Source organism: Pristiophorus japonicus, chromosome 10 (genome assembly GCF_044704955.1).
Source record: "Pristiophorus japonicus isolate sPriJap1 chromosome 10, sPriJap1.hap1, whole genome shotgun sequence".
Lineage (NCBI taxonomy): Eukaryota > Metazoa > Chordata > Chondrichthyes > Pristiophoridae > Pristiophorus > Pristiophorus japonicus.
This window is the reverse complement of record NC_091986.1, coordinates 26,541,305-26,568,039: the sequence shown is the minus strand read 5'-3', so window position 1 is coordinate 26,568,039 and position 26,735 is coordinate 26,541,305. Positions and strand designations below refer to the sequence as shown.

Below are 26,735 nucleotides of genomic sequence, written 5' to 3'. Positions count from 1 at the left end.
GATGACCAAGACTGAGAACTGAATATTCAGGGTTATTTGACAATTCGGAAGGACAGACAGAAAGGAAAAGGAGGTGGGGTAGCTCTGTTAATAAAGAATGGGATCAGTGCAGTAGTGAGAAAAGATATTGGCTCAGAAGATCAAGATGTTGAATCAGTTTCAGTGGAGATAAGAAATAATAAAGGGAAGAAGTCATAATAAGGGACGTAGTCTATAGGCCCCCTAACAGTAGCTACACTGTCAGACGAAGTGTAAATCAAGAAATAATGGAGGCTTGTAATAAAGGTACAGCAAAATAATGGGCAATTTTAGTCCTCATATTGATTGGACAAATCAAATTGGCCAAGGTAGCCTTGAGGAAGAGTTCATAGAGTGTATCCGGAATGGTTTCCTTGAACAGTATGTTGCGGAAACAACCAGGGAGTAGGCTATCTTAGATCTGTTACTGTGTAATGAGACAGGAGTAATAAATAATCTCATAGGAAAGGATCCTCTAGGAAAGAGTGATCATAGCATGGTTGAATTTCAAATTCAGTTGGAGGGTGAGAAAGTTGGATCTCAAACCAGTGTCCCGATCTTCCATAAATACGATTACAAAGGTATGAAGACAGAGTTGGCTAAAGTGGATAAAAGTGTAAGACAGTTGATAAACAGTGGCAGACATTTAAGGAGATGTTTCATAACTCTCAACAAAAATATATTCCAGTGACAAGGAAAGACTTTAAGAGAAGGGAGAACCATCCGTGGCTAATTAAGGAAGGAAAGGATGGTATCAAATTGAAAACTGTGGCATACAAAGTTGCCAAGATTAGTGGGAGACCAGAGGATTGGGACATTTTTAAGAGCTAGCAAAGGATAACTAAAAAAATAATAAAATGGGATGTAAAGCAGACAAGTCCCCTGGACCTGATGGCCTGCATCCTAGGGTCTTAAAAGAAGTGGCTGCAGAGATAGTGGATGCATTGGTTGTAATCTACCAAAATTCCCTGGATTCTGGGGAGGTCTCAGCGGATTGGAAAACCGCAAATGTACCTGTTATATATGTAAACTTGTATTTACTCTGTATAGCCACCAGAGGGCTCATCCCCTGGAGTCCCAAGAGATCCCACAATCCCTTGGGAGCACAGGCATTTAAGGAGGCCTCACAGGTTGGAGAGGCACTCTGGAAACCTGTAATAAAAGACTAAGGTCACACTTTACTTTGAGCTCACAGTATCCAGTCAGACTCTTTATTCATACATAACAACTGGCGATGAGATATAGATAGCGAACCCAAAGATGCAGAGAACATTGGGCATCCTGGAGAAATTCTTGGAGAGAGATGATAGGGAAACTTTTGTGGAGAGACTCGACCAATACTTCATAGCCAACGAGCTAGATGGAGAAGAGAATGCTGCCAAACAAAAGGCAATCCTCCTCACCGTCTGTGGGGCACCAACGTATGGCCTCATGAAAAATCTGCTTACTCCAGCGAAACCCACGGAAAAATCGTACGATTTGTGCACACTGGTCCGAGAACATTTGAACCCGAAGGAAAGCGTTCTGATGGCGAGGTACCGGTTCTACACCTACAAAAGGTCTGAAGGCCAGGAAGTGGCGAGTTGTGTCGCTGAGTTAAGACGCCTTGCAGGATATTTGAAGGACATTTGGAGCACATGCTCAGAGACTTTTTCGAACTTGGCATTGGCCATGAAACCATACTTCGCAAACTTTTGAATGTAGAGACCCCAACCTTGAGTAAGGCCATAATGATAGCCCAGGCGTTCATTGCCACCAGTGACAAATCTCTCAGCACACAAGTGCTCCTACAAGTACTGTGAACATAGTAATGCTATTTTCAAATCGCAACGTACAGGGCAGGTCACACATGCCTGCAGCTGCACATCCGCAGATGTCTCAGAGTCCACCATCAAGGGTGATGAATGCAAGGCCATTAACACCTTGTTGGCACTGCGGTGGTGATCATCGTTTCCATTCATGCCGATTCAAAGTGTACATTTGCAAGGGCTGTGGAACAATGGGACACCTCCAATGTATAGGCAGGCGAGCTGCAAATCCTGATAAACCTGCAAACCACCATGTTGCAGAGGAGGACGGATCCATGGAGGATCACGACAAACCAGAGCCTCAGACCGAGGTACATGGAGTGCACACATTCAGCACAAATTGTTCCCCGATAATGCTGAATGTTGAACTAAATGGACTCCCGGTGTCAATGGAGCTGGACACGGGCGCGAGCCAGTCCATCATGGACAAAAAGACTTTCGAGAAATTGTGGTGCAGCAATGCTTCAAGGCCAGTCTTAACTCCAATTCGCATGAAACTAAGAACTTACACAAAGGAACTGATTCCCGTAATCGGCAGTGCTACCATAAAGGTCTCCTACGATGGAGCGGTGCACAAGCTACCACTGTGGGTGGTACCGGGCGATGGTCCCATGCTGCTCGGCAGGAGCTGGCTGGGAAAGATTCGCTGGAACTGGGACGACGTCCGAGTGCTATCGCCCGCTGACAACACTTCATGTGCCCAGGTCTTAAACAAGTTCCCGTCGCTGTTTGAACCAGGCATCGGGAAATTCCAAGGAACAAAAGTGCAGATCCACCTAATTCCGGGTGTGCGACCCATCCATCACATGGCGAGAGCAGTACCGTACATGATGAGAGAAAGGGTAGAGATCAAGCTAGACCGACTGCAAAGAGAGGGCATCATCTCACCGATCGAGTTCAGCGAGTGGGCCAGTCCTATTGTCCCAGTCCTCAAGGAAGACGGCGCCTTCAGAATCTGTGGTGATTACAAAGTAACTATCAAGCATTTCTCCCTGCAGGACCAATACCCACTACCAAAGGCTGATGACTTCTTTGCAACGCTGGCGGGCAGAAAGACGTTCACGAAGCTGGATTTGACTTCAGCCTACATGATGCAGGAACTGGAGGAATCATTGAAGGGCCTTACCTGCATCAACACGCACAGAGGTCTTTTCATTTATAACAGATGCCTGTTTGGAATTCGATCAGTGGCAGCGATATTCCAGAGAAACATGGAAAGCTTACTGAAGTGGGTCCCGCACACTGTGGTCTTACAGGACAACATCATGGTTATAGGTCGGGACACAGTCGAGCATCTGCAGAAACTGGAGGAGGTTCTTAGTCGACTCAACCGTGTGGGGCTCAGGTTAAAACGCTTGAAGTGCGTTTTCCTGGCACCTGAAGTGGAGTTCCTGAGGAGGAGGATTGCGGCGGACAGCATCAGGCCCACCGATTCGAAGACAGAGGCAATCAAGAACGCACTGAGGCCACAGAACGTGACAGAGCTGCGGTCGTTTCCAAGACTCCTGAACTACTTTGGTAACTTCTTACTAGGTCTCAGCACACTGTTAGAACCACTGCACATCTTACTGTGTAAAGGGGACGAATGGGCATGGGGCAAAAGCCAAGAAAATGCCTTTGTAAAAGCTAGAAAATTGTTATGCTCAAACAAATTGCTTGTGTTCTATGATCCATGTAAGCGTTTGGTACTAGCATGTGATGCGTCGTCATATGGCGTCGGGTGTGTATTGCAACAAGCTAATGATGTTGGGAAACTGCAATCGGTTGCTTAAGGCTGAGAGAGCCGACAGCATGATTGAAAAAGAAGCGTTAGCGTGTGTCCATGGGGTAAAGAAAATGCATCAATATCTGTTTAGGCTAAAATTCGAAGTGGAAACTGACCATAAGCCACTCATATCCCTGTTTTCCAAGAGTAAGGGGATAAATACTAATGCATCGGCCCGCATACAGAGATGGGTGCTCACGTTTTTATTTTTTTTAATTTTTAAAATATATTTTATTCATTGCCAATCTTTTCAATTCTTTGTCAGATCAACTTGTCAGATCATAAACAGCAAAGGTCACCTTGCGCCCAAACAAAGATCACTCTGCGCCAATGATTTTGCTCTTAGCCAAAAGGCCTAGAGCCAAAGCTGCACCATTCCTGGAAGTACTGCAATACCAGGTTCGTGCATGGAGTTGGATGGGGCGTCCCCCACCCATCTCCATGGAGGTGGACGGGGCAAGACCCCCACCCACCTCCTATTTCCAAAAAGCATAGGAGAACCACCTTCCTGATCCAGGGAGAACCACTTTCTGGTCATGGTTACTCCCGTCAGGTCAGTTACGCATGATCTTAGCCAAGCGATGGGTGCTCACGTTTTTTTTTTTTTTTTTGAAATTCGTAGCTAATCGTTCCAATTCTTTGTCAAATCACAAACGCTAGAGGTCACCTTGCACACGCCAAGGATCACTCTGCGCCAATGCTCTTAGCCAAAAGGCCTAGAGCCACTGCACCGTTCCTGGAAGTACTGCAATACCAGGTTCGTGCCATGGAGGTGGATGGGTCAGGTCCCCCACACACCTCCGTGGAGGTGGATGGGTCAAGCCACCCCACCCACCTCCTGTTTCCAAAAAAGCAAGCATATACCTTCCTGATCCAGGGAGAACCACCCGGAGGTCATGGTGGCTACTCCCCTGTCAGGTCAGTTACGCATGATCTTAGCCAAAAGGCCGAGAAGCGATGGTGCTCACGTTGTCCGCATACAACTACGCCATCCGCCACAGGCCAGGCACAGAAAACTGTGCCGATGCTCTCAGTAGGCTGCCATTGCCCACCACGTGGGTGGAAATGGCACAGCCTGCAGATCTAGCCATGGTTATGGAAGCATTCGAGAGCGAGCAATCACCCGTCACTGCCCGGCAGATCAAAACCTGGATGAGCCAGGACCCCTTATTATCCCGAGTCAAAAACTGTGTGTTTCACGGGAGCTGGTCCAGTGTCCCAGTGGAAATGCAGGAAGCGATAAAGCCATTTCAGTGGCGCAAAGATGAAATGTCTATACCGGCAGATTGCCTTCTGTGGAGCAATTGAGTAGTGGTCCCCAAGAAGAGCAGAGACACCTTCAACAGTGACCTCCACAGTACCCACCCAGGCATCGTAATGATGAAAGCGATAGCCAGATACGTGTGGTGGCCCGGTATCGATGCGGACTTAAGAGTCCTGTATGCACAGATGTAATACATGCTCGCAGTTAAGCAATGCACCCAGGGAAGCGCCACTAAGTTTATGGTCTTGGTCCCCCAAACCGTGGTCTAGGGTACATATCAACTATGCAGGCCCGTTCTTGGGTAAAATGTTCCTTGTGGTTGTAGATGCGTACTCCAAATGGATTGAATGTGAGATAATGTCGGTTAGCGCATTCGCTGCCACCACTGAAAGCCTACGGGCCACGTTTGCCACACGTGGCCTACCCGATGTCCTGGTGAGCGACAATGGACCATGTTTTACCAGTGCTGAGTTCAAAGAATTCATGACCCGCAACGGGATCAAACATGTCACATCTACCCCGTTTAAACCAGCGTCCAATGGTCAGGCAGAGAGGGCAGTGCAAACCATCAAGCAGGGCTTGAAGAGGGTAACGGAAGGCTTACTGCAGACTCGCCTATCCCGAGTCCTGCTTAGCTACCGCACGAGACCTCATTCGCTCACTGGGATCCCACCTGCTGAACTGCTCATGAAAAGAGCACTTAAGACAAGGCTCTCGTTAGTTCACCTGATCTACATGAACAAGTAGAGAACAGATGGCTTCAACAAAGTACATACCATAATAGCGCAAATGTGTCACGCGAGATTGAAATCAATGATCCTGTATTTGTATTGAATTATGGACAAGGTCCCAAGTGGCTTCCTGGCACTGTCGTGGCCAAAGAGGGAAGCAGGGTATTTCGGGTCAAACTTTCAAATGGACTCATTCACCGGAAACACTTGGACCAAATCAAACTCAGATTCACGGACTATCCTGAGGAACCCATTTTGGATCCTACCTTCTTTGATCCCCCAACATACACACATTACCAACACTGCGGTGGCCACGAAGCAGAACCCATCATCCACAGCAGCCCAGCGGGACCCACCACACCAGACAGCCCAGCAAGGCCAGCTGCACAGCAGCCCAGAGAGGGCCCAACAGTTGATTCACCAATACCAGCTTTCATACCGAGACGATCAACCAGGGCAAGAAGGGCCCTAGATCGACTCACCTTGTAAATAGTTACACTGTTGACTTTTAGTGGGGGTGGAGGGGAATTTTGTTATATATGTAAACTTGTATTTACTCTGTACAGCCACCAGAGGGCTCATCTCCTGGAGTCCTAAGGAATCCCATAATCCCTTGGGAGCACAGGTATTTAAGGAGGCCTCACAGGTTGGAGAGGCACTCTGGAGACCTGCAATAAAAGACTACGGTCACACTTTACTTTGAGCTCAGTGTTCAGTCTGACTCTTTCTCCATACGTAACAGTAACACCCCCATTTAAAAAGGAGACAGACAGAAAGCTGGGCACTGTAGATCAGTTAGCCTAACATTTGTCATTGAGAAAATGTTGGAGCCCATTATTAAGGAAGCAGTAGCAAGACATTTGGAAAAGTATAATATAGTCAAGCAGAGTCAGCATGGTTTTATGAAAGGGAAATCATTTTTGACAAATTTGCTCGAGTTCTTTGAGGATGTAATGAGCAGAGTGGATAAGGGGGAACCAGTGGATGTGGTGTATTTTGACTTCCAGAAGGCATTTGATAAGGTGCCACATAAAAGGTTACTGCACAAGATAAGAGCTCACGGGGTTGGAGGTAATATATTAGCATGGATAGAAGATTGGCTAACTAACAGAAAACAGAGTCGGAATAGGTCAATTTCAGGTTGACAAACTGTAACTAGTGGGGTGCCACAGGGATCAGTGATGGATCCTCAACTATTTACAATCTATATTAATGACTTGGATGAAGGGACAGAGTGTAATGCAGCCAAGTTTGCTGATGATACAAAGATGGGTCGGAAAGCAAATTGTGAGAACACAAAAAATCTGCAAAGGGCTATAGACTGGCTAAGTGAGTGGGTAAATATTTGGCAGATGGAGTATAATGTGGGAAAGTGTGAAGTTATCCATTTTGGCATAAAAATAAAAAAGCAAATTATTATTTAAATGGAAATTACAAAATGCTGCAGTACAGAGGGACCTGTGGGTCCTTATGCATGAAACAAAAAAAGTTAGTATGCAGGTACAGCAAGTAATCAGGAAGGCAAATTATTGCAAGGGGGTTGGAGTATAAAAGCAGAGAAGTTCTGCTACAACTGTACAGGGTATTGGTAAGGCCACACCTAGAGTACTGTGTACAGTTTTGGTCTCCATATTTAAGGAGGCAGTTCAGAGGAGGTTCACTAGGTTGATTCCAGAGATAATGGGGTTAACATGAAGAAAGGTTGAGCAGGATTTAGAAGACTCAGAGATGATCTATTAAAACATAAGATACTGAGAGGCTCGACAAGGTAAATGCAGAGAGGATGTTTCCACTCGTGGGGGAATCTAGAACTAGGGGGCATAGTTTAAGAATAAGGGGTCGCCCATTAAGAACTGAGATGAGGAAGAATTTCTTCTCTCAGAGGGTCGTAAATCTGTGGAATTCTCTGCCCAGGGAGCAGTGGAGGCTGGGTCATTGAATATATTTAAGGTAGAGATAGACAGATTTTTGAGCGATAGAGGAGTGAAGGGTTAAGGGGAGCGGGCAGGGAAGTGGAGCTGAGCCGATGATCAGATGATCTTATTAAATGGTGGAGCAGGCTCGAGTGTCCAAATTGTCTACTCCTGCTCCTAATTCTTATGTTCATACTGTGCGCTAGTGTTATAAAGTGTGGATTGTAAGCTCCAAATCACATCGGATAAGTGAGTGGGGACAGAAAGGAAATCAAATCACCACAAGCTGTTCTTTAATGGTTCTCAGAGCAGGGCCGACACAGACCTGGAATAGTTATTTGCTATTGTGCTCGCCACCCTATGTTCTGGGGCAGGAACTGCAAGTTAAAATGCAAATAACTAAAATCCATTTTTTATTAATACTTATCTAGCCCAATAATAGATCCTGGCAGTTGTTTTTAAGACTGCACGCATTTGAAAAGATAACCTTCATTGGGACATTCACTGCTTTTTCTTCATGGTTTAATCTGCTAAAAATGTGAAAAATAAAAGCAACAATTTGATCAATTTTGTTTCAAAGCAAAGTGCACTAGAGCGTTGGTACTTTTCTACTTACACATGCCAATTTTGTTTATCGGCATGTCTTGAAATTGGCAACATGAACTATACTCCTTGGATTAAGCTTGTGTGTATTATTTATGGACACGTTTATTTGTACTGCAAAAATTGCCAACATGCTCCACCCTTTGTTTCTGATTGGTCCCCTTGGAGGATAAGCCACACCCTGAAGTTTCACAGGAATGTATAACTGGAACCGCCCATCGCAAGGTCTCACTGACTTGGCAAATTGTAACTCGATCCACTTTGCCTTCCTGAAGCGAGAGGACAGAGCTCCCAGAAGACTTAGCAAGGGCCGGCCAAAGTGCCTTATGCTATGTCTTTAATACTCTTATGAATGACTCCACGAGGTCTAGTATTGTACTTGAGCTGTTGTGACCTTAGTCCCATTTATTGTAACTCCAGAGAGGGCCCTGCACACCTATGCAGGTGACCCTCAGGTCTCCCACTGCAGTGTCCTCTGGTGGCACACCTTATGTGACTATACAGTTAGTATACATGGTCTACATACATGACACCTTACCCCAGTCCAAGTGCAAACCTCCCCCAGTCCAAGTGTATACCTTCCCCAGCCAAACTGCCTTATCAGAGTCCAAATACATCCCTCGCCCAACCATAGATGGGGCAGGCATTGTGTACGGAATGATAACAGGTTTATTGGGTACGAAGGGTATAGTGACAGTGTCATGACATCTGGATATCATCCACACCAACGGGGGTTGGAAGAACATGATGCGTCTTCCTCACCCCCTCCGCCCACCACCACCAGTGTCTCTCTTCACCCACCCCCGTGTCTCTCTCTCCCCTCCTCCCATGTCTCTCTCCACTACCCCACCCCTTCCGTGTCTCTCTCTCACACCCATGTCTCTCTTTCCCCCACCCAAGTCTCTCCCGCACCCCACCGCAACCATGTGTCTCTCGCTCCCCCACCCCCCCCAACGTTCGTCTCTCTCTTCCCCACTGTCTCTCTCCCGCCGCACCACGTGTCCCTCCCCCTCCCACTCCCACTCTGTCTCTCTTTTCTCCACCCCCTCCTCTCCTCTCCATCCGTCGCTCCCCCCACCCCAGCTCTCTCTCTTACCGCCCCCCCCCGTCACCCTCTCCACCTACTCCCCCTCTCCACCCCAGCTCTCTTTTTCCCCCTCACCCTCCTCTCCTCCCGCCACCCCCTCCTCCCTTCCTCCCCCCACCCCCTCCTCTCCACCCCCCACCCCCTCCTCTCCACCCCCCACCTCCCCTCTTCCCGCGCCCCCCCACCCCCCCTCTTCCCGCGACCCCCCATCCTCATTCCCCCCCCCGACCCTCATCCCAGCCTCTCTTTCCCCCCCCCCACCCTCACCCCAGCCTCTCTTTCCCCCCCCCGCACCCTCACCCCAGCCTCTCTTTCCCCCCCCCCACCCTCACCCTCACCCCAGCCTCTCTTTCCCCCCCCCGCACCCTCACCCCAGCCTCTCTTTCCCCACCCCCACCCTCACCCCAGCCTCTCTTTCCCCACCCCCACCCTCACCCCAGCCTCTCTTTCCCCACCCCCACCCCAGCCTTTCTCCCCCATGCCCACCCTCCATCTCAGCCTCTCTTCCCCCGCACCCCCTCCACCCCAACTTCTCTCTCCGCCCCCCCCACCCTCACCCCAGCCTCTCTACCCACCCCCCCTCACCCCAGCCTCTCTACCCACCTCCCCCCTCACCCCAGCCTCTCTTCCCCCCCACCACGCTCACCCCAACCTCTCTTCCCCCCCCCCAACCACGCTCACCCCAGCCTCTCTTCCCCCGCCCCCCTCCACCCCAGCCTCTCTCTCCTCCCTCCCCCCCCAGCCCCTCTCTTCCCCCCCCAGCCCCTCTCTTCCCCCCCTCCCCCTCCACCCCAGCCTCTCTCTCCTCCCTCCCCCAAAGCCCCCTCTCCTCCCTCCCCCCCCAGCCCCTCTCTTCCCCCCTCCCCCTCTCTCCACCCCAGCCTCTCTCTTCCCCCCTCCCCCTCTCTCCACCCCAGCCTCTCTCTCCTCCCTCCCCCAAAGCCCCCTCTCCTCCCTCCCCCCCAGCCCCTCTCTCCCCCCTCCCCCCCCAGCCCATCTCTCCACCCTCCCCCCCCAGCCCTCTCTCCACCCTCCCCCCCCAGCCCCCCTCTCTCCTCCTCCCCCCTGCATCCCAGCCTCTCTCCTTCTCCCCACCCCCTCCATCCCAGCCTCTCTCACTCCATCCCAGCCTCTCTCTCCATCCCAGCCTCTCTCACTCCATCCCAGCCTCTCTCACTCCATCCCAGCCTCTCTCACTCCCCCCCAGCCTCTCCCTCTCCCCACCCCCCAGCCTCTCTCCCTCTCCCCACCCCCCAGCCTCTCTCCCTCCCCCTCCCCTCCATCCCAGCCTCTCTCCCTCTCCCTCCCCCTCCCCTCCATCCCAGCCTCTCTCCCTCCCCCTCCATCCCAGCCTCTCTCCCTCCCCCTCCCCTCCATCCCAGCCTCTCTCCCTCCCCCTCCCCTCCTCTCCCCCCTTCCTCCCCTCCTCCCCGTCTCTCCCCACCCCCCTCTCCCTCCCCCACCCCTCCCCCCTCCATCCCACTCCCCCACCTCCTCCATCGCACTCCCACCCCGCTCTCCCTCCCTCACCCCCTCTCCCTCCATCCCACCCCCTCTCCCTCCCCCTTCCACCCCAGCCTCTCTCCCTCCCCCCCTCCACCCCAGCCTCTCTCTCCCTCCCCCGCTCCACCCCAGCCTCTCTCCCTCCCCCCTCCACCCCAGCTTCTCTCCCTCCCCCCTCCACCCAGCCTCTCTCCCTCCCCCCTCCACCGCAGCCTCTCTCCCTCCCCCCTCCACCCCAGCCTCTCTCCCTCCTCCCTAGCCTCTCTCCCTTCCCCCTCCACCCCAGCCTCTCTCTCCTCCCCCCACCCCTCCCAGCCTCTCTCTCCTCCCCCCACCCCTCCCAGCCTCTCTTTCTCCCCCCTCCCAGCCTCTCTCTCAATAATGGGCCCACATCGGCCATTCTCGGCCCTCCCCCTCTGCCATCGCCCCCCGCCATCGGTCCCAGGCACCAGGTTCATGAAATGATTCGGCCAGGGGTGGGGCAGGGGGGGGGGGGGGGGCGGAGCTCGACAGGGGGAGTGGCTTGTTGCCTGTCGGTCAAAAAAGTGCAGTACAAATAGTTTCACCGATTATTAATAACTAATTGTTGCACTGTGAAATGCAAGTTTATTAACTGACGTGCTTAAATATATGCAGACCTAAGGTGGGGGGAATGATGACATCTGATGGTCTTTATATACACACACAAGTATTCACAATCATTGTATACAAGCCTGGTCTCCTCAGATTGCTCATCTGCTTTAGAAAGAAAGACTTGGATTTATATCGCACTTTTCGCGACCAGTGGACATCTCAAAGTGGTTTCCAGCCACTGAAGTACTTTTTGGAGTGTAGTCACTGTTGTAAGGCAGGAACCGTACAGCAACTACTGCAGATGCTGGAAATCTGAAATATAAACAGAAAATGCTGGAAATACTCAGCAGGTCATGCAGCATCTGTGGAGAGAGAAACAGAAAAAGAAACAGATAAAAAAACATGAAATCTATTTCGCTCTCCGCAGATACTGCCTGATGATCTGAGTATTTAAAAAAAAAATTAAACAGGTTAGGGCTGAGGAAACCTCTGAATCACTTTCCCTCAAATATGCAATTCCGTTATCTATTGCACCTAGATTTCACAATTTACCATTGCTAGACCAGAACCGTGACCACTAGGCTACCACACCCAGTGCACTGGCAACTGGTGAACCGCAATTTAGGCTGGGAGAGTCAAGTGAGTTGTGTAATCCTGCGACTCACATGACTGTTGGATGGCATGACTCAAGTCAGTGCTCAGTTTGAATTTATAGGCGACACATGGATGTGGTGTAGAGGTGGGAGAAAACTAGTGTGCAATTCCGCACTATTGTTGCCTCCACTGTGCAGGCAACCTTCACCAACTGGAGCAGAGACTGATCTTTATGAATATTAATATACAATATATGGCTGCACGTGTGAAATTAAGTCTGGAAAAAAGACTGCCTATAAGTCACATAGCACATCACATACCAGATAGTTATAAACAGAAGTCTTCTGAAACTAGAACACAAAACAATGCAATATTCTCAAACAAAAAATTGACAAGAAATCCTCCAATGTAATTGTAACATAGGATTCAAATCAAAATGTTACTAAAGTAGACGCAAAGTGCAATGGATGATACAGGTACAGCAAATGTGGTCGACTTTTAACTGTCCTCTGATATGGTGGACCACCACCACTTTCTCAAGGGCAATTAGGGATGGGCAGTAAATGCTGGCCTTGCCAGCGACACCCACATCCCATGAGTGAATATAAAAAAAAAGAATTATACCACTTTTAAAGACGGGCATCGTGATTGAAATGAACTGTGCGCGCCAGATGGGACACTGGCTCGGTAGACATGTGTCAATATTAGCAGTTGCCAAGTTCATGGAAGGAAATAGCAATACTGACAGTAGCGCCTCACTTGACATCACGGCTAAGGAAAGACCTGGGCACTCCATATAACCAAACATTTCAGACATAAAGTAGAACTAGAATTGCAAAATAGCTTGTAATTTTTAAATTTAATAGTCAGCAATGAATAGAATGAGGCACAGGCCCGGGGATGGAGATTAAAATCGGGCAATCTGCATACAGCCAATCTGATCTTTCTACTGCTTCAAAAGGAAATACAAGTTTGAGAAACTGATGACTTTGCAACAACCCTATTGGGAGGCAGGATTATATGCTCCGCCTCACAGTCAACAAGCTCCCCGCTGGAGTTGAACTGATCTACAGAACCAGTGGGAACCTGTTCAATCTGCGCAGTCTCCAGGCCAGGTCCAAGATCACCCCAACCTCCGTTGTCGAGCTACAGTACTCGGACGACGCCTGCGTCTGCGCACACAGAGGCTGAACTCCAGGACATAGTCGACGTATTTACTGAGGCGTACGAAAGCATGAGCCTTACGCTAAACATCATAAGACAAAGGTCCTCCACCAGCCTGACCTCGCCGCACAGCACTGCTCCCCAGTCATCAAGATCCACGGCGCGGCCCTGGACATGTGGACCACTTGCCATATCTCGGGAGCCTCCTATCAACAGCAGGCATTGACGACGAGATCCAACACTGCCTCCAGTGCACCAGTGCAGCCTTCGGCCACCTGAAGAAGAGTGTTTGAAGACCAGGCCCTCAAAACTGCCACCAAGCTCATGGTTTACAGGGCTGTAGTAACACCTGCCCTGCTGTATGGCTCAGAGACGTGGACCATGTACAGCAGACACCTCAAATTGCTGGAGAAATAGCAACAACGATGTCTCTGCAAGATCCTACAAATCCCGAGAGGACAGGCACACCAACATCAGCGTCCTCGTCCAGGCCAACATCCCCAGCATTGAAGTACTGACCACACTCGATCAGCTCCGCTGGGCAGGCCACATAGTTCGCATGCCAGACACGAGACTCCCAAAGCAAGTGCTCTACTCAGAGCTCCTTCACAGCAAACTAGCCAAAGGTGGGCAGTGGAAACGCTATAAGGACACCCTCAAAGCCTCCCTGATAAAGTGCGACATCCCCACTGACATCTGGGAGTCCCTGGCCAAAGACCGCCCTAAGTAGAGGAAGAGCATCCGGGAGGGCGCTGAGCACCTCGAGTTTTAACGTCGAGAGCATGCAGAAATCAAGCGCAGGCAGCGGAAAGAGCATGCGGCAAACCAGTCCCACCCACCCCTTCCCTCAACAACTATCTGTCCTGCCTGTGAGAGTCTGTGGCTCTCGTATTGGACTGTTCAGCCACCAAAGAACTCACTTCAGGAGTGGAAGCAAGTCTTCCTTGATTCTGAGGGACTGCCTATGATGATTGGGAGGCAGGATTATATGGGCTGCTGAAATAACCAAGGCAGTCCAAAAGGGGAGATGGCGTACAACTTAAGATCAAAGCTAAGCAGTTTTATTTTGAACTATATTTTAGCATAGGCGGTCCCTCGAAACGAAGATGACTTGCTTCCACGCCAAAAAGGGATGAGTTCACAGGTGTTTCAATGAAGGAACTAATATTCCAGGTCCCAAACTATATCCTGAAGGGTGGAAGATACCTGTGTGTGGATTTAAAAAAAAAACGTGTGGTGGCTGTTGCACACCAATCACCACACGGGCTTGACAGAGCTAGGTCTTGGTCCAGTGGCAAGGATTAACCAAGATGACTGGAGGCCAGCTCTGCTGCATGGACCTAGTGTGCACACATATCGCAGTGTGGGCTGGCCCGTGCTGCTCCTGAGCACACACCTCTTCTGGACCCCAAAATCACACCTCTCCTGGGCCCCTATCACGTTGCTCCACGATCTCTTGCCGCTCCTTCGTCCCGTCCTCGCCGCTCCTGCTGTACCTGCCCACGCTCCAATCACCGACCTGGACTTTGATGATGTCCAATCGAGTCGCCCTCTTCGCTGCCGTCGCCATCCTGCACCAGCTCACGCTGTACCTTGCAGTGGTATAACAGAAGACTAAACCCCACCTGATCTCATCGTCACAGGTACAACACCAACATTTACTTCAGCTGCGGCAGTTTCCAGGAACAGAATCCAAGATTGGAAAGTAATATGATTTTCCACACAGTGCAAGAGGGAAGTCACCTTTCAGAATTGTGCGTGATTAAACAGGACTGTGACATCCCCAGCAAGCACTAGCTTGCTTCAGCCTCCTATGAGTTTCGATGAGCATTGAAGTGCAGTGCTGATTGATTCCTACAATGGTGACGGGGATTTCCCCACTGCAGGCAACTTTCAGCAGCAAACCTAGCGAAATACGGACACATAGATTGAATATCCAAATGTGGCAATAGTATCCTGAAATCCGAAACCGCATTCAATTCACATCACATGAAACTGGCCCGCTTTGGTTATCACAGCAACTACTTTGTGTCACTTTTCTTTTTCCAAGGTTGAAGCCTCACTCAAAGATGAAAAAATTCCCCCCACCCCTACTTTTATAAATACCTAGCTAGGTGCAAACTGTATTATAATAAACCCAGTACATAATGTGTGTAACAAACGTATATGAGCCATCAATTTAATCCTCACATCCTCTTCCACCTGTTCATTTTGTCCTCAAGTAAGAGATATCAGTACGAGGAATTGGAGCTCTGCATCACCAATTCAATCCAACCTATCCTCAACAGTACACCATTTATGGCACATGGCCTGATTAACTTCAGAAAAAAAGCTCCTCCTTACTGTCAACTTACTTATTTTCAACTTAAGAGCATTTGCATGATATTGCCATATCAGTCATGACCCCTGAATAAAGCTGACAATTCAGTGCCAATTAGTAAAGGTTTTTATTGTGTGGACCAGCGCCCATCCAGACTCATTTCACAAGACCCCGACAGCTGGCGCACTGAGATGTTCATCCAAAGCGCGACGGACGGATTCAAATTCAGATCGGGAGGTGAAACAAGGCTTCGAGCTCACTGCACGAACCAGTGCCTCTTTCTATAACAGTTCTACAAATGCGCTTACTTTACTCATTTTTAATGAGCTCCTCTATTTAATGTAGGTCCCAGCATTGTTTTTTCATAAACCTAGCTCCCCCATTTGTCATTCAAATTGCCACTGAATTCTCTCAGGCAATACCTGCCTGCTCCTCCCAGAGTGCCTTCATTTTACAACAAAAGAAGTACATTTATTAATATACAACTGGAAAATAATAGGTAAAGGAAAAAATATGCAATCCAAATATGTATATCAAAACTGAGTGCAGTCATTTTCTTTTGTCTTGTTGAACGATCTCCTCCATCTCTTGGAATGGAAGTAGAATCAGGGCTTAGAAGGGGTTCAGAACAGAAGCAAGCTTCACACCATTTCAAGGACCGCAGCCAATTCCCGGAACTGCTTGGAGAAATTCTGTAAAAATACAGAAATAAATTGTTTTGAGGATCAGGTAAATGGTCTCGATTAACAAGTACTGGTGAACGGTTGTTTATCGGACTGGAGGAATGTAAACTGTGGTGTTCCCCAAGAGTCGTTACTGGGACCACTGCTTTTCTTGATATATATCCTGATATGGCAGCAGGGTGGAGAACCAGAGGACCCAGGTTGAGGGTGATTGGTAAAAGAACCAAAGGCAATGCAAGAAAAAACTTTTTTTTTTTTTAAAACACAGCAAGTGGTTAAGATCTGGAAAGCACTGCCTGAAATGGTGGTGGAGGCACACTCAATTTTAACTTTAAAAAAAAAAGAGGTTGGATATGTATCTGAAGGAAAAAAAGTTGCAGAGCTACGGGAAAGGGCAGGGGAGTGGGACTAGCTGAGAGTCGGCATGGGCTCGACGGGCTGAATGGGCTTCTTCTGTGCTGTAGTTTGCCTAGTTTCAACTTGTTTAGTCAATTTGTTTGCAGTGTGGGAGACATTCACCACTTTTAGTGCTGACAAACTCAAATACAATTATATAGAATTTACAGCACAGAAAAAGTCATTCAGGCCAACTGGTCGATGCTGGTGTTCATGCTCCACACCAGCCTCCTCCCACCCTACTTCATCTAACCATATTCCTTTCTCTCTTATGCATTCATCTAGCATCCCCATAAACTTTCCTCCCAACAATTTTCTCCCTCCACCACTTCTTCAATGCATACTGCTAAACCTCGGATAATCCTTAATTCTGGGTTCAACTTCCCACATTTCACTATCTCCACTCAGTCAGTTTATTCTTTATATTTGGAGGCTTGACATTAAAGGAACAAAACGTGCAAGACTTCTGCCTCCCTCGAAACTTTGATTTCTAGGGAGAATGAGCTCTTGTTTTCTGCTCACCAGACAGTAAAGACATGCAGTGAGTACAACCACCATTATACTCTTTTATACTCTGTCCTTTTTTTAAAATGAAAGTTCACAAGAGATTGACTTCTTTGCCAGCAATGCTGAATCCACATTTGACCAATACCAGATTTGATTTCCTTTTCAAAAGAATAAAGAAGATCTTTGTGCAATTTGCCTCTTTCTTTTATCAAAGTTGAGCGACTGACCTGAAACTGAGGGATGGTCATTTCAAACGATCTGCTGATTATTTCTCCCGAGGGGTCAGCTACTTTCAGCATCATGGTTACATAGGGGTAGTTCAGACATCGGCAGCTGTCGGAACTGACTGCCATTCCCAGCTTCCACTGCAAATCCACGAGCTTCGAGGAAAGAGAGAAAAATAGAAGTTTACCTATATGGAAGAGATACAAATAGCCTTCTGCAAACACCGAGGAGCCTTAAATGTATTGAATATCAATACATTCAACATCTCGATATATCGCAATTTAGGCTCTGCGTACTAAATTTGACCAATTCATAGAAGACATTTTGTGGCTCAGTTGAACCACCTGCTCCTGCCCCCATGGCTCTCAGTCTCCTGCTGATACACCTAGACAGCACTTAAAGCGAGCCAGACTCAGGAGTAACTGCAAAACAACCACAAATGCAAACACTCAGCAGATCAGGCAGCATCTGTAGAGAGAGAAACAGAGGTAATGTCACAGCTCGATGTCCTTTCATTGGAACTGGAAGAAGTTAAGAGATTTAAACAGTAATTTTGATGTTCCAACAAATAGCAATGAAATGTCTTGCCTTTTCCTGGGTGTAACATAGCTCTAAATGTCATGAAATGCAAAAACAAAAGTAGGGTGCTATACACATTGCCAAATATGACACACAAAGACTTGAAAGAAAGACTTATAATAATAATAATCACGTATTTATATAGCACCTTTAACGTAGTAAAATGTCTCAAGGTGCTTCACAACAGTGTTACAGACAAGCAGATAAATTTGACACTGAGCCACAGAAGAAATTAAGGCAGATGATCAAAAGCTTGTTTAAAGAGGTAGGTTTTAACGAGCATCTTAAAAGGAGGAAAGAGAGATAGAGAGGAATAGAGGTTTAGAGAGGGAGTTCCAGAGCTTATGGCTCAGGCAACTGAAGGCACGGCCACCGATAATTGAGCAATTATAATGAGGGATGTTCAAGTGGCGAGAATTTGAAGAGCGCAGACATCTTGTGGGATTGAGAGGCTGAGAAAGATTACAGAGATAGGGAGGGGCAAATCCATGGAGTGATTTGTAAACAAGGATGAGAATTTTGAAATGAGGCGTTGTTTAATTGGGAGCCAATGTAGATCAGAAAGCACAGGGCTGATGTGTGATTTTGACTTAGTGCGGGTTTGTACACGGGCTGCTGAGTTTTGGATGACTTCAAGTTTACTTAGTGTGCAGTGTGGAAGGCCGGCCAGGAGTGAGTTGGAGTAGACAAGTCTAGAGGTAACAAAGGCATGAATGAGGGGTTCAGCAGCAAAAGAGCTGAGTCAGGGGCAGAGTTTATTTATATAAAGGGACGCATTTATATAGCACCTTCCACGACCACTGGACGTCTCAAAGTGCTATACAGTACAGTACTTTGAGTGTAGTCACTGTTTAAATGTGGGAAACGTGGCAGCCAATTTGCACACAAGCAAGCTCCCACAAACAGCAATGTGATAATGACTAGATAATCTGTTTTTTTACTATGTTGATTGAGGGATAAATATTGGCCAGGACACCGGGGATAACTCCCCTGCTCTTGTTATAAAAGATCCCATGGCATTATTTCAAAGAACATAAGAAATAGGAACAGGACCATTTGGCCCCTCGAGCCTGCTCTGCCATTTAATACGATCATGGCTGATCCGATCATGGACTCAGGTCCACTTCCCTGCCCGCTCTCCATAACCCCTTATTCTCTTATCGGTTAAGAAACTGTCGATTTTGGTCTTAAATTTATTCAATGTCCCAGCTTCCACAGCTCTCTGAGGCAGTGAATTCCACAAATCCACAACCCTCAGGAGAATAAATTTCTCCTCATCTCAGTTTTAATTATTCTAAGATCATGCCCTCTAGTTCTAGTCTCCCCCATCAGTGGTAACATCCTCTCTGCATCCACCTTATCAAGCCCCCTCATAATCTTACACATTTTGATATCACCGCTCATTTTTCTGAATTCCAATGAGTAGAGGCCCAACCTACTCAACCTTTCCTCATAAGTCAAGCCCCTCATCTCCAGAATCAACCTAGTGAACCTTCTTTGAACTGCCTCCAAAGCAAGTATAGCCTTTCGTAAATATGGAAACCAAAACTGCACACAGTATTCCAGGTGTGGCCTCACCAATACCCTGTATAACTATAGCAAGACTTCCCTGCTTTTATACTCCAGCCCCTTTGGAATAAAGGCCAAGATTCCATTGGCCTTCCTGATCACTTGTTGTACCTGCATACTATCCTTTTGTGTTTCATGCACACCCAGATCCTGCTGTACTGCAGCACTTAGCAATATTTCTCCATTTAAATAATAACTTGCTCTTTGATTTTTCCTACGTCCACTTGAGAGCACAGACGGGGCCTCGGTTTAAGGACGTGCTTATTTGCACTGCAAAAATGGCTAACCCTTTGTTTCTGATTGGTCCCCTTGGAGGATAAGTCACACCCTGAAGTTTCACAGGAATGTGAACTAGAGCCACCCATCCCAAGGTCTCACTGACATTGCAAATTGTAACTTCCTGAAGTGACAGAGGACAGAGCTCCCCAAAAGACAGCAAGGGCCAGCCGAAGTGCCTTACCCCAGTCCAAGTACATCCCTCCCCCAGCATAAGTGCCTTATCCCATCGCAAGTGCATCCTTCCCCACCTCCCCACAGATGGGGCAGGCATTGTGTACGGATTGTTAACAGGTTTATTGGGTATGAAGGGAATAGTGACAATGTCATGACTTCTGGATATCATCCACTCCAATGATGTCCCTTGTATGGGGTTGGAAGAACGTGCTCCATCTCCCCCCCCCACCCGTGTCTCTCCCCTCCCCCCAGCTTCTTGCTCGATCTCTCTCTCCCTCCCACCCCCTCGCTCTCGGGCCCACGCCGGCTGGGGGGGGAGGGGGGGAGAAAGAGTCGGAACCTCAGATTCTGCTTCTCAGCACTATGTGCATGGAATGATTCGGGCTGGGTGGAGGGCGGAGACTAACAAGGGGCGGGCCTTGTCGTCTGTCAGTCCAAAAAGTGCAGTAGGGCAAGGGGGGGGCTTGACAGACGCCTGTCTATCAAAAAAAGTGCAGTGCAAATAGTTACATCGTCGGTTTAACGTCTCTCCGACAGTGCAGTGCTCCCTCAGCACTGCACTGGGAGTGTCAGCCTAGATTTTTGTGTGCTCAAGTCCCTGGAGTGGGACTTGAACTTACAACCTTCTGACTCAGAGGCAAGAGTGCGACCCACTGAGCCACAGCTGATACAGATGACAGGACAATGGATGCAGATTTATCCAAAACATCTACTCACACTTAAGCTTCAAAAAGGCTGCACATACTGGGTAAAACAGCGACCACCTCACCTGTCCTACTGTTAGCATGTGCTTGGCGTCTTCTGGTGTTACAATTAGTTTGCCTTGTTCATTCCACACATGACGAACAACTTGAAGTGCTTGCTTGGACCACTTACTGCTGCTATCTGCTAGCTTCACAATGAGTTCTTCAGCTGTCATATTACTCTGCGCAGCTGACCTGCCAAGAGAAAAAAGCAGGATAATTGGCAGGTGCTGCATACTTCCCCTCCGAGCTTAATTGGCATTGTAAAAACAAAAATTAAAGAAAGAGTTGCATTTATATAGCGCCTTTCAATACCACCGGATGTCTCAAAGCACTTTACAGCCAATTAAGTACTTTTCTGATGTGTAGTCACTGTTGTAATGTGGGAAACACGGCAGTTATTTTGCACACAGCAAGCTCCCACAAACAGCAATGCGATAATGACCAGATAATCTGTTTTTTTTGTTATGTTGATCAAGGGATAAATATTGGCCAGGACAGCAGGGATAACTCCCCTGCTCTGCTTCGAAATAGTGCCATGGGATCTTTTACGTCTACCTGAGGGGGCAGACGGGGCCTCGGTTTAACGTCTCATCCGAAAGACGGCATCTCCGACAGCACAGCACTCCCTCAGCACTGGACTGGAATGTCAGCCTAGATTTTTTTGCTCCAGTCCCTGGAGTGGGACTTGACCCCACAACCTTCTGACTCAGAAGCGTGGGTGGTATCAACTGAGTCACAGCTGATACCTACACGCGGGGGTCAAAAAAGGCAATGGCCACTAACTTAAAGGTATTGCTACCATACTAGCTAATGCACAGATACGTTAAAGGTGTATAGTTCTAGATGACTCCTCCTTCAGTGCAACTGCATAAGACTGGCTAGCAATTCCAACCGGTGGTGTGCAAGTCTAGGGCCAGCAGTGAGAAAGTGATTCTTTATGTAGGAATAACCTGTGAAAAGTGATTGATTTTTATTGTGGTAATAAGTGATTATATAGGCTGTTTTGATGCCTCTTTTTTTTTTTAAAGTATTTACAGCACAGAAAAAGGCCATTCAGCCCAACAGGTCCATGACGGTGTTTATGCTCCACACGAGCCTCCTCCAATCTCTCTTCATCTCACCCCATCAACATATCCTTCTATTCCTTTTTCCCTCACGTGCTTATCTAACTTTCCCTTGAATGCATCTACGCTGTTTGCCTCAACCACTCCCTGTGGTAGCGAGTTCTACATTCTAATCACTCTCTGGGTAAAGAAGTTTCTCCTGAATTCCCTATTGGATTTATGAGTGATGATCTTTATAAAACTAGGGAAAATTACTGGGGAGGGTGGAAAGAGCCAGTTGTGATGTTGCATGTAAGCAGAGTGGACCGCAACAGGTTGTGGGCTATAAATTGATCTACCGTTACAGCTATTTTCTGCCCAGCTCGTTGGGATATATTCACTAGGTCAAGTCAATATTTACAACTAGGACCTCCTCGTCTACATAGCTCAGTTGCGCACTTCACAATTCCCAACTGAGCTAGCAATTTTGTTAAGTTCCTTACACCGACTCTTTGTTCAAACGAACGAGAGAAGTGGGGCCAGATTTTTCTGGAACGGGGCAACTGTCCGTCAGTTAGACTCGCTTGTGCACATTTTAGGTTAGAAAGCTTTTTGGCCGCAAAGTTGCTGAAAGTGAAGGGCAAAAGCGGTGCAGCGAAGACAACGGGGCATCTGGGACCTTGGTGAACAATGGGACAAACCAACAGTGTTAAAATGAGGGAACCCAACAGGAAAGGAGCACTCCACTCTAACTGCTCCCCTACTCCTTTCCTGCCGATCGGGGAAGAGTTAGGATTCCCCCCAGGGTTTTGAACATCAACTATACTGTGCTATATCTGTCCAGTTGCACCTCTACGTGCCCGGACATTCAACAGATACTTTGTAACAAATGTGTCCATGCAGTCATAATCCAGTAACTCTCATCACTTCTCTGGCAGTTGGACTTAAAAACAGAATTCGACTTGTCTGATAAAATGCCTTTAAATAAAAAGAGCTGCCCTTTTCTGTGGTCGAAATGAACCCTATTTGTCTCTAACCAAGTTTACAGGGCAACCCCTTACACCTCATTATTTTCATAATATTACATTTCATGCTCCCCTACGTAAATTGGGGTGATCCAAAACTCGGCTGCCCCGTGTCCCGCTCACCCATCACCCCTGTGCTCACTAAACCCCACGTTGGCTCCCGGTTAAGCAACACCTCGATTTCAAAATTCTCATCTTTGTTTTCATGGCCTCGCCCCTCCCTACCTCTCTAATTTCCTCCAGCCCCATAATTCACCCTCCACGAGATGTCTGCACTCCTCTAATTCTGCCCTCTTGAGCATCTCTGATTATAATCGCGCAACTATCGGTGGCCATGCCTTCTGTTGCCTAGGTCCTAAGCTTTGGAACTCCCTGCCTAAACCTCTCCGCCTCTCTTTCCTCCTTCAAGACGCTCCTTAAAACCTACCTTTTGATCGCCTGCGCTAATTTCTACTTATGTGGCTTGGTGTCAAACTTTTTTTTAATGCCTTGAGACGTTTCACTACATTAAAGGCGCTATATAATTACAAATTGTTGTTGTTGTTTTCAATCAAATAACATTGATTCTAACATCATTTTTACTTTCACTTCTCTAAAACCAAAATTAAAAGCACTCATAACACTGAATAATACAAGTAGAAAACTGAATGAATGTTCAAAATAACACTCGCTTCTGATCAATATACATTACTGTCTGGTTAATATTAAATGGAACTGTTTGGTACGATATTTTGATTTGATTGGACTCAGCTTGCAAAATAATTCTCAGCAGCAAAGCAAAACAAATTGCAAAGAAACACCACTGTAAAAAAGATTTAAATGGCACAGCTACAATATTGCATTTTCAAAAGGTATAACTAACAGGGAGGATCTTAGTTTTTTTTTTAAAACACTGCAGCTTTGATAGGCCATATTTTTTTCCTGCTACTTCCTGAGGGAAGCAGATCATTTAATTTGCTTGCTTAGAATTTTAATGTGATTGCAGTACAGAAACCAATAGACGAGTCTAGGTTTGATCTGGAATCTGGGGGTCGTTAGCGTGATCTCAAGCCAGAGAGGCAGGTTACAATTACGCTCAACATAAATAAGCTGGAATTTTAAAAATATTAAACCATCCGTTTCTTGTTAACATTTTTTCAAGAATTGTAATAGCAACTTCTGATCTGAACCTAAATGAATAGATACTCTGCTCACTATTTTGAAAAGTTATGTAGCTAAAAAGGTAGTTAAATTATAATCTGAACATTCAAATGTGTCAAAGATGAATTTGAAAATGTGCATCATATTAAAAAAAAACAGGATTTTGAAACTGCAGACATAATGCAAAGCTTCCTACCTGAAATACAAGGAGATAAAATGGATCAGCTCCTTAGTAGCTTCCAAATCCAGTTCAACACCAGCAGTTTGAAGTCTCTGTTACATAAGGTTCAAAAAAACAATGAAGATATTTGAATGGGTGCAAAGATCCAGTATCAAAACAAAACAAAGCAGTAAAGACTCTGAGCTGACAAATTAAATGTCATGAATTCAACAACTTACTTCAGCCAATTCAAGTGCATTCACACCAGGAGTTTTGCATTGCAGGTGTAACATGATCTGCTGGCACTGTTGTGAATTTAACAAACATATTATATATACAAAGAAAATCAAGAATACCCACACTTATGCAGATGAATGCAAGATTTGTTGTTGTCCATACTGCACTGAATAGTCAATTAATCAATAGATTCAAAAGTTAAATCCATCATAATTAATGCTCTGATTAAAACATGTTCATAACTATTCTTCATTTCTAAAATTAAAATCTGATTTTTTCATTTAAATTCCATTTGTGACTACAATACATTAAAAAAAATGACTGTTTAGTTGCTAGATCTGCAACCTCGTCCTAAAAATGTTTTCAGCAAAATGGATCAAATTAAATTGAGGGATGTCCCGGTTTTGTTTCTACCTTTGACACCTAAACTTAACTCAACACTTTATTTACATACATGCATATGCTTCCATTGGAAGACATTTGATTTTTATTAGTTAATAGGGCATTATGGATTCAGTGGCGAAACTTTAGACACACTTCGGTACCGTGAATACGTTCAGAAAGTCATTGCACACATTTTGTTGATACAGGTAGATTTAACCAGCGAGCTGTATCCACTACTTACAAAGTAAAGATGGTCTTACAAAGCCATCACAACAAAACGCTTAACATTTTAGCTCACAAATAAATACAGTACTTACCACCTCTGCAAATAAATCTTGGGGTAATTTGCTAATGCTTTCAACAGAGTTGTCAAAACCTGCAATTAAAAAAGATAAACTGTTGTGAGCACTGCACTCCAGCAAAGATTGACCTGATATAAAGCTCCACTAGACTATACCGCAGAAAGTTGTTGAGGCCAGTTCGTTAGATATATTCAAGAGCGAGTTAGATATGGCCCTTACGGCCAAAGGGATTAAGGGGTATGGAGAGAAAGTAGGAAAGAGGTACTGAGTTGAATGATCAGCCATGATCTTAGTGAATGATGGTGCAGGCTCGAAGAGCCGAATGGCCAACTCCGACACCGATTTTCTATGTTTCTATGTCTATGTTTCTGTACCTGGCATACCAAAGCAAAAGCGTAGCTCAATAAATAATCAACGAAAGGGCTCCCTTTCGAATTGACATTCGCTTTAAACACTAACAGCCAGGTTGCAGATCAAGATGGTCAACAGCGTCAAACCAAAAGCAGTGAAAGGCACCGGGTGCATGGACTCCAGAAGTGTGTGTGTGTGTGTGTGTGTGTGTGCTGCATGGGCCACAATAAACACTCACCGGCCCATCCCGCAGAGAGCTGCCCCTCGCAACCTGCCATTGCCATCACAGTACTTCCGCCCCGCCGCCCCTTCCCATTGTCACAACGTTCCATCGGGCGGCGCGGCGCGGCGCGCGCCCCCTGCCGCCGGGAATCCCCGGGCCTGCCCGCTCCCGCTGATTGGCTGCTGGCCGTTGTGACAGTCACAACGCGCCGTCGCAACGTTCCAATGAAAGTCACAACGTTCCATCGGGCGGCGCGCGCCCCCTGCCGCCGGGAATCCCCGGGCCTGCCCGCTCCCGCTGATTGGCTGCTGCCGGTTTCACCCCTGCCCTCTGACCGCACGCACCATCGCCACTGCCAAGGGAGCGGCACCTTTTTATGTCAAGTCCCTGGATTGTCCTCAACGAGCAAACAGCGACTCTGCTTGTTTCTTCCCCCATCCCCTTCTGATAGTTTGTTGCTGGGTCCTTGCCTGTGTTATTTAAACACTGAATCAAATGGTGCGCTGAGTTTCATTTCCTGCCCACTGTTTGCTTCCTCCCTCCCCCCTCCCTTTCCAAGTTGCAAGGATTGTCTTCCAAAAGGTCAATTTCTGCCAGGCGGAAGAGTGGTTTGGGGGGGGAAGAGAAGAAGCAGCAGAGTTAATTAAGGCCTTATCAAACTGCACTAAGCAATGGACTGCCAGCGCTGGTTACCACTGGAAGCCAATCCCGATGTATGTATTTTGTTTTAAAAGCTGAAGGGGTTGCATCTTTTAAATTGAACGCTGCAGATTGCATGTGCCAGTTCTATTTCATGGCGATTGATCCATTCTTTTTATGTTTTTTTTCTAGGTCATGAACCAGGTGAGTTACTGGGGCTACAGAGACTGGACAGTGAGACCAGTGGGGCTGTTCGACTCCTGGCAATCAGTTCTGGAGGACTTGCACTGGAGGCTTTTGTTTTTTTTTCAATGCATGATGGTGGGATTGTTGTTGAATCCAAAATGGGCGTCAGTTATTTTTTTTAAAAACAGAATTGTGGTGTCTAGTTTACATTGCAGAAATTTCCACAAGCCCAGGTTTTGAGTGGGACTTTCTAGTCGATAACTGAATAACTGGCATTTTTAATGTAGGAAACGTTACCATTGTGCAAAATGCTGATTCGTTGCTTTTCACTTTAGGTCAGCTGTAGTAACTATGTTGCTTAGAAAGGGGTAATGTTGGTGTTTTCCACTTAGCAAATCTGTGCCATAATTCTATGGAATAGAATGTTTACTGTTCAGTTAAGCCACATATAATATTTGTCCAATATCGGATTGTAGGACACTGTTCTTCTGGAAAAAGTAACAACCTTAGCGGAGAGAGAAGAGCTGCATGTCATTTTTGTCAT

General features: G+C 47.0%; 2 protein-coding genes and 1 pseudogene across 2 annotated transcripts in view; 1 reads left to right on the top strand and 2 right to left on the bottom strand.

Annotated features, from left to right (window-relative positions):
- Positions 1-4,311: 4,311 nt before the first annotated feature.
- On the bottom strand, positions 4,312-4,550 carry LOC139275382 (U2 spliceosomal RNA; annotated as a pseudogene).
- Positions 4,551-15,451: 10,901 nt separating this feature from the next.
- Positions 15,452-25,614, bottom strand: commd6 (COMM domain containing 6). The gene is made up of 7 exons (XM_070891721.1): positions 25,382-25,614; positions 24,808-24,866; positions 24,109-24,174; positions 23,906-23,982; positions 20,525-20,693; positions 17,157-17,309; positions 15,452-16,035 (listed from the first exon to the last, which is right to left on the bottom strand). Exons 1-7 carry the CDS (start codon positions 25,473-25,475, stop codon positions 15,985-15,987), a joined length of 669 nt encoding a protein of 222 aa, XP_070747822.1. The 5' UTR covers positions 25,476-25,614; the 3' UTR covers positions 15,452-15,984.
- An 82-nt stretch (positions 25,615-25,696) lies between these two features.
- uchl3 (ubiquitin carboxyl-terminal esterase L3 (ubiquitin thiolesterase)) overlaps positions 25,697-26,735 on the top strand; it is an 80,110-nt gene continuing 79,071 nt past the window's right edge. Inside the window, exon 1 of the mRNA XM_070891720.1 lies at positions 25,697-26,079. Within this exon, the coding sequence (XP_070747821.1) occupies positions 26,038-26,079 (42 nt within the window). The 5' untranslated portion in view covers positions 25,697-26,037. The remainder of the gene's footprint in view (positions 26,080-26,735) is intronic.

What these genes read in the sequence shown, in the direction of transcription:
- commd6 (XM_070891721.1), bottom strand. Translation starts at nt 25,475, where the DNA reads ATGGAACGTTGTGACAATGGGAAGGGGCGGCGGGGCGGAAGTACTGTG. An exon ending in GCTCTCTGCGGGATGGGCCG is followed by an intron (nt 24,867 to 25,381) that starts GTGAGTGTTTAT and finishes TTTTAATTGCAG; the next exon opens with GTTTTGACAACTCTGTTGAA. An exon ending in ACATGCTAACAGTAGGACAG is followed by an intron (nt 17,310 to 20,524) that starts GTGAGGTGGTCG and finishes CTTTCCTCGAAG; the next exon opens with CTCGTGGATTTGCAGTGGAA.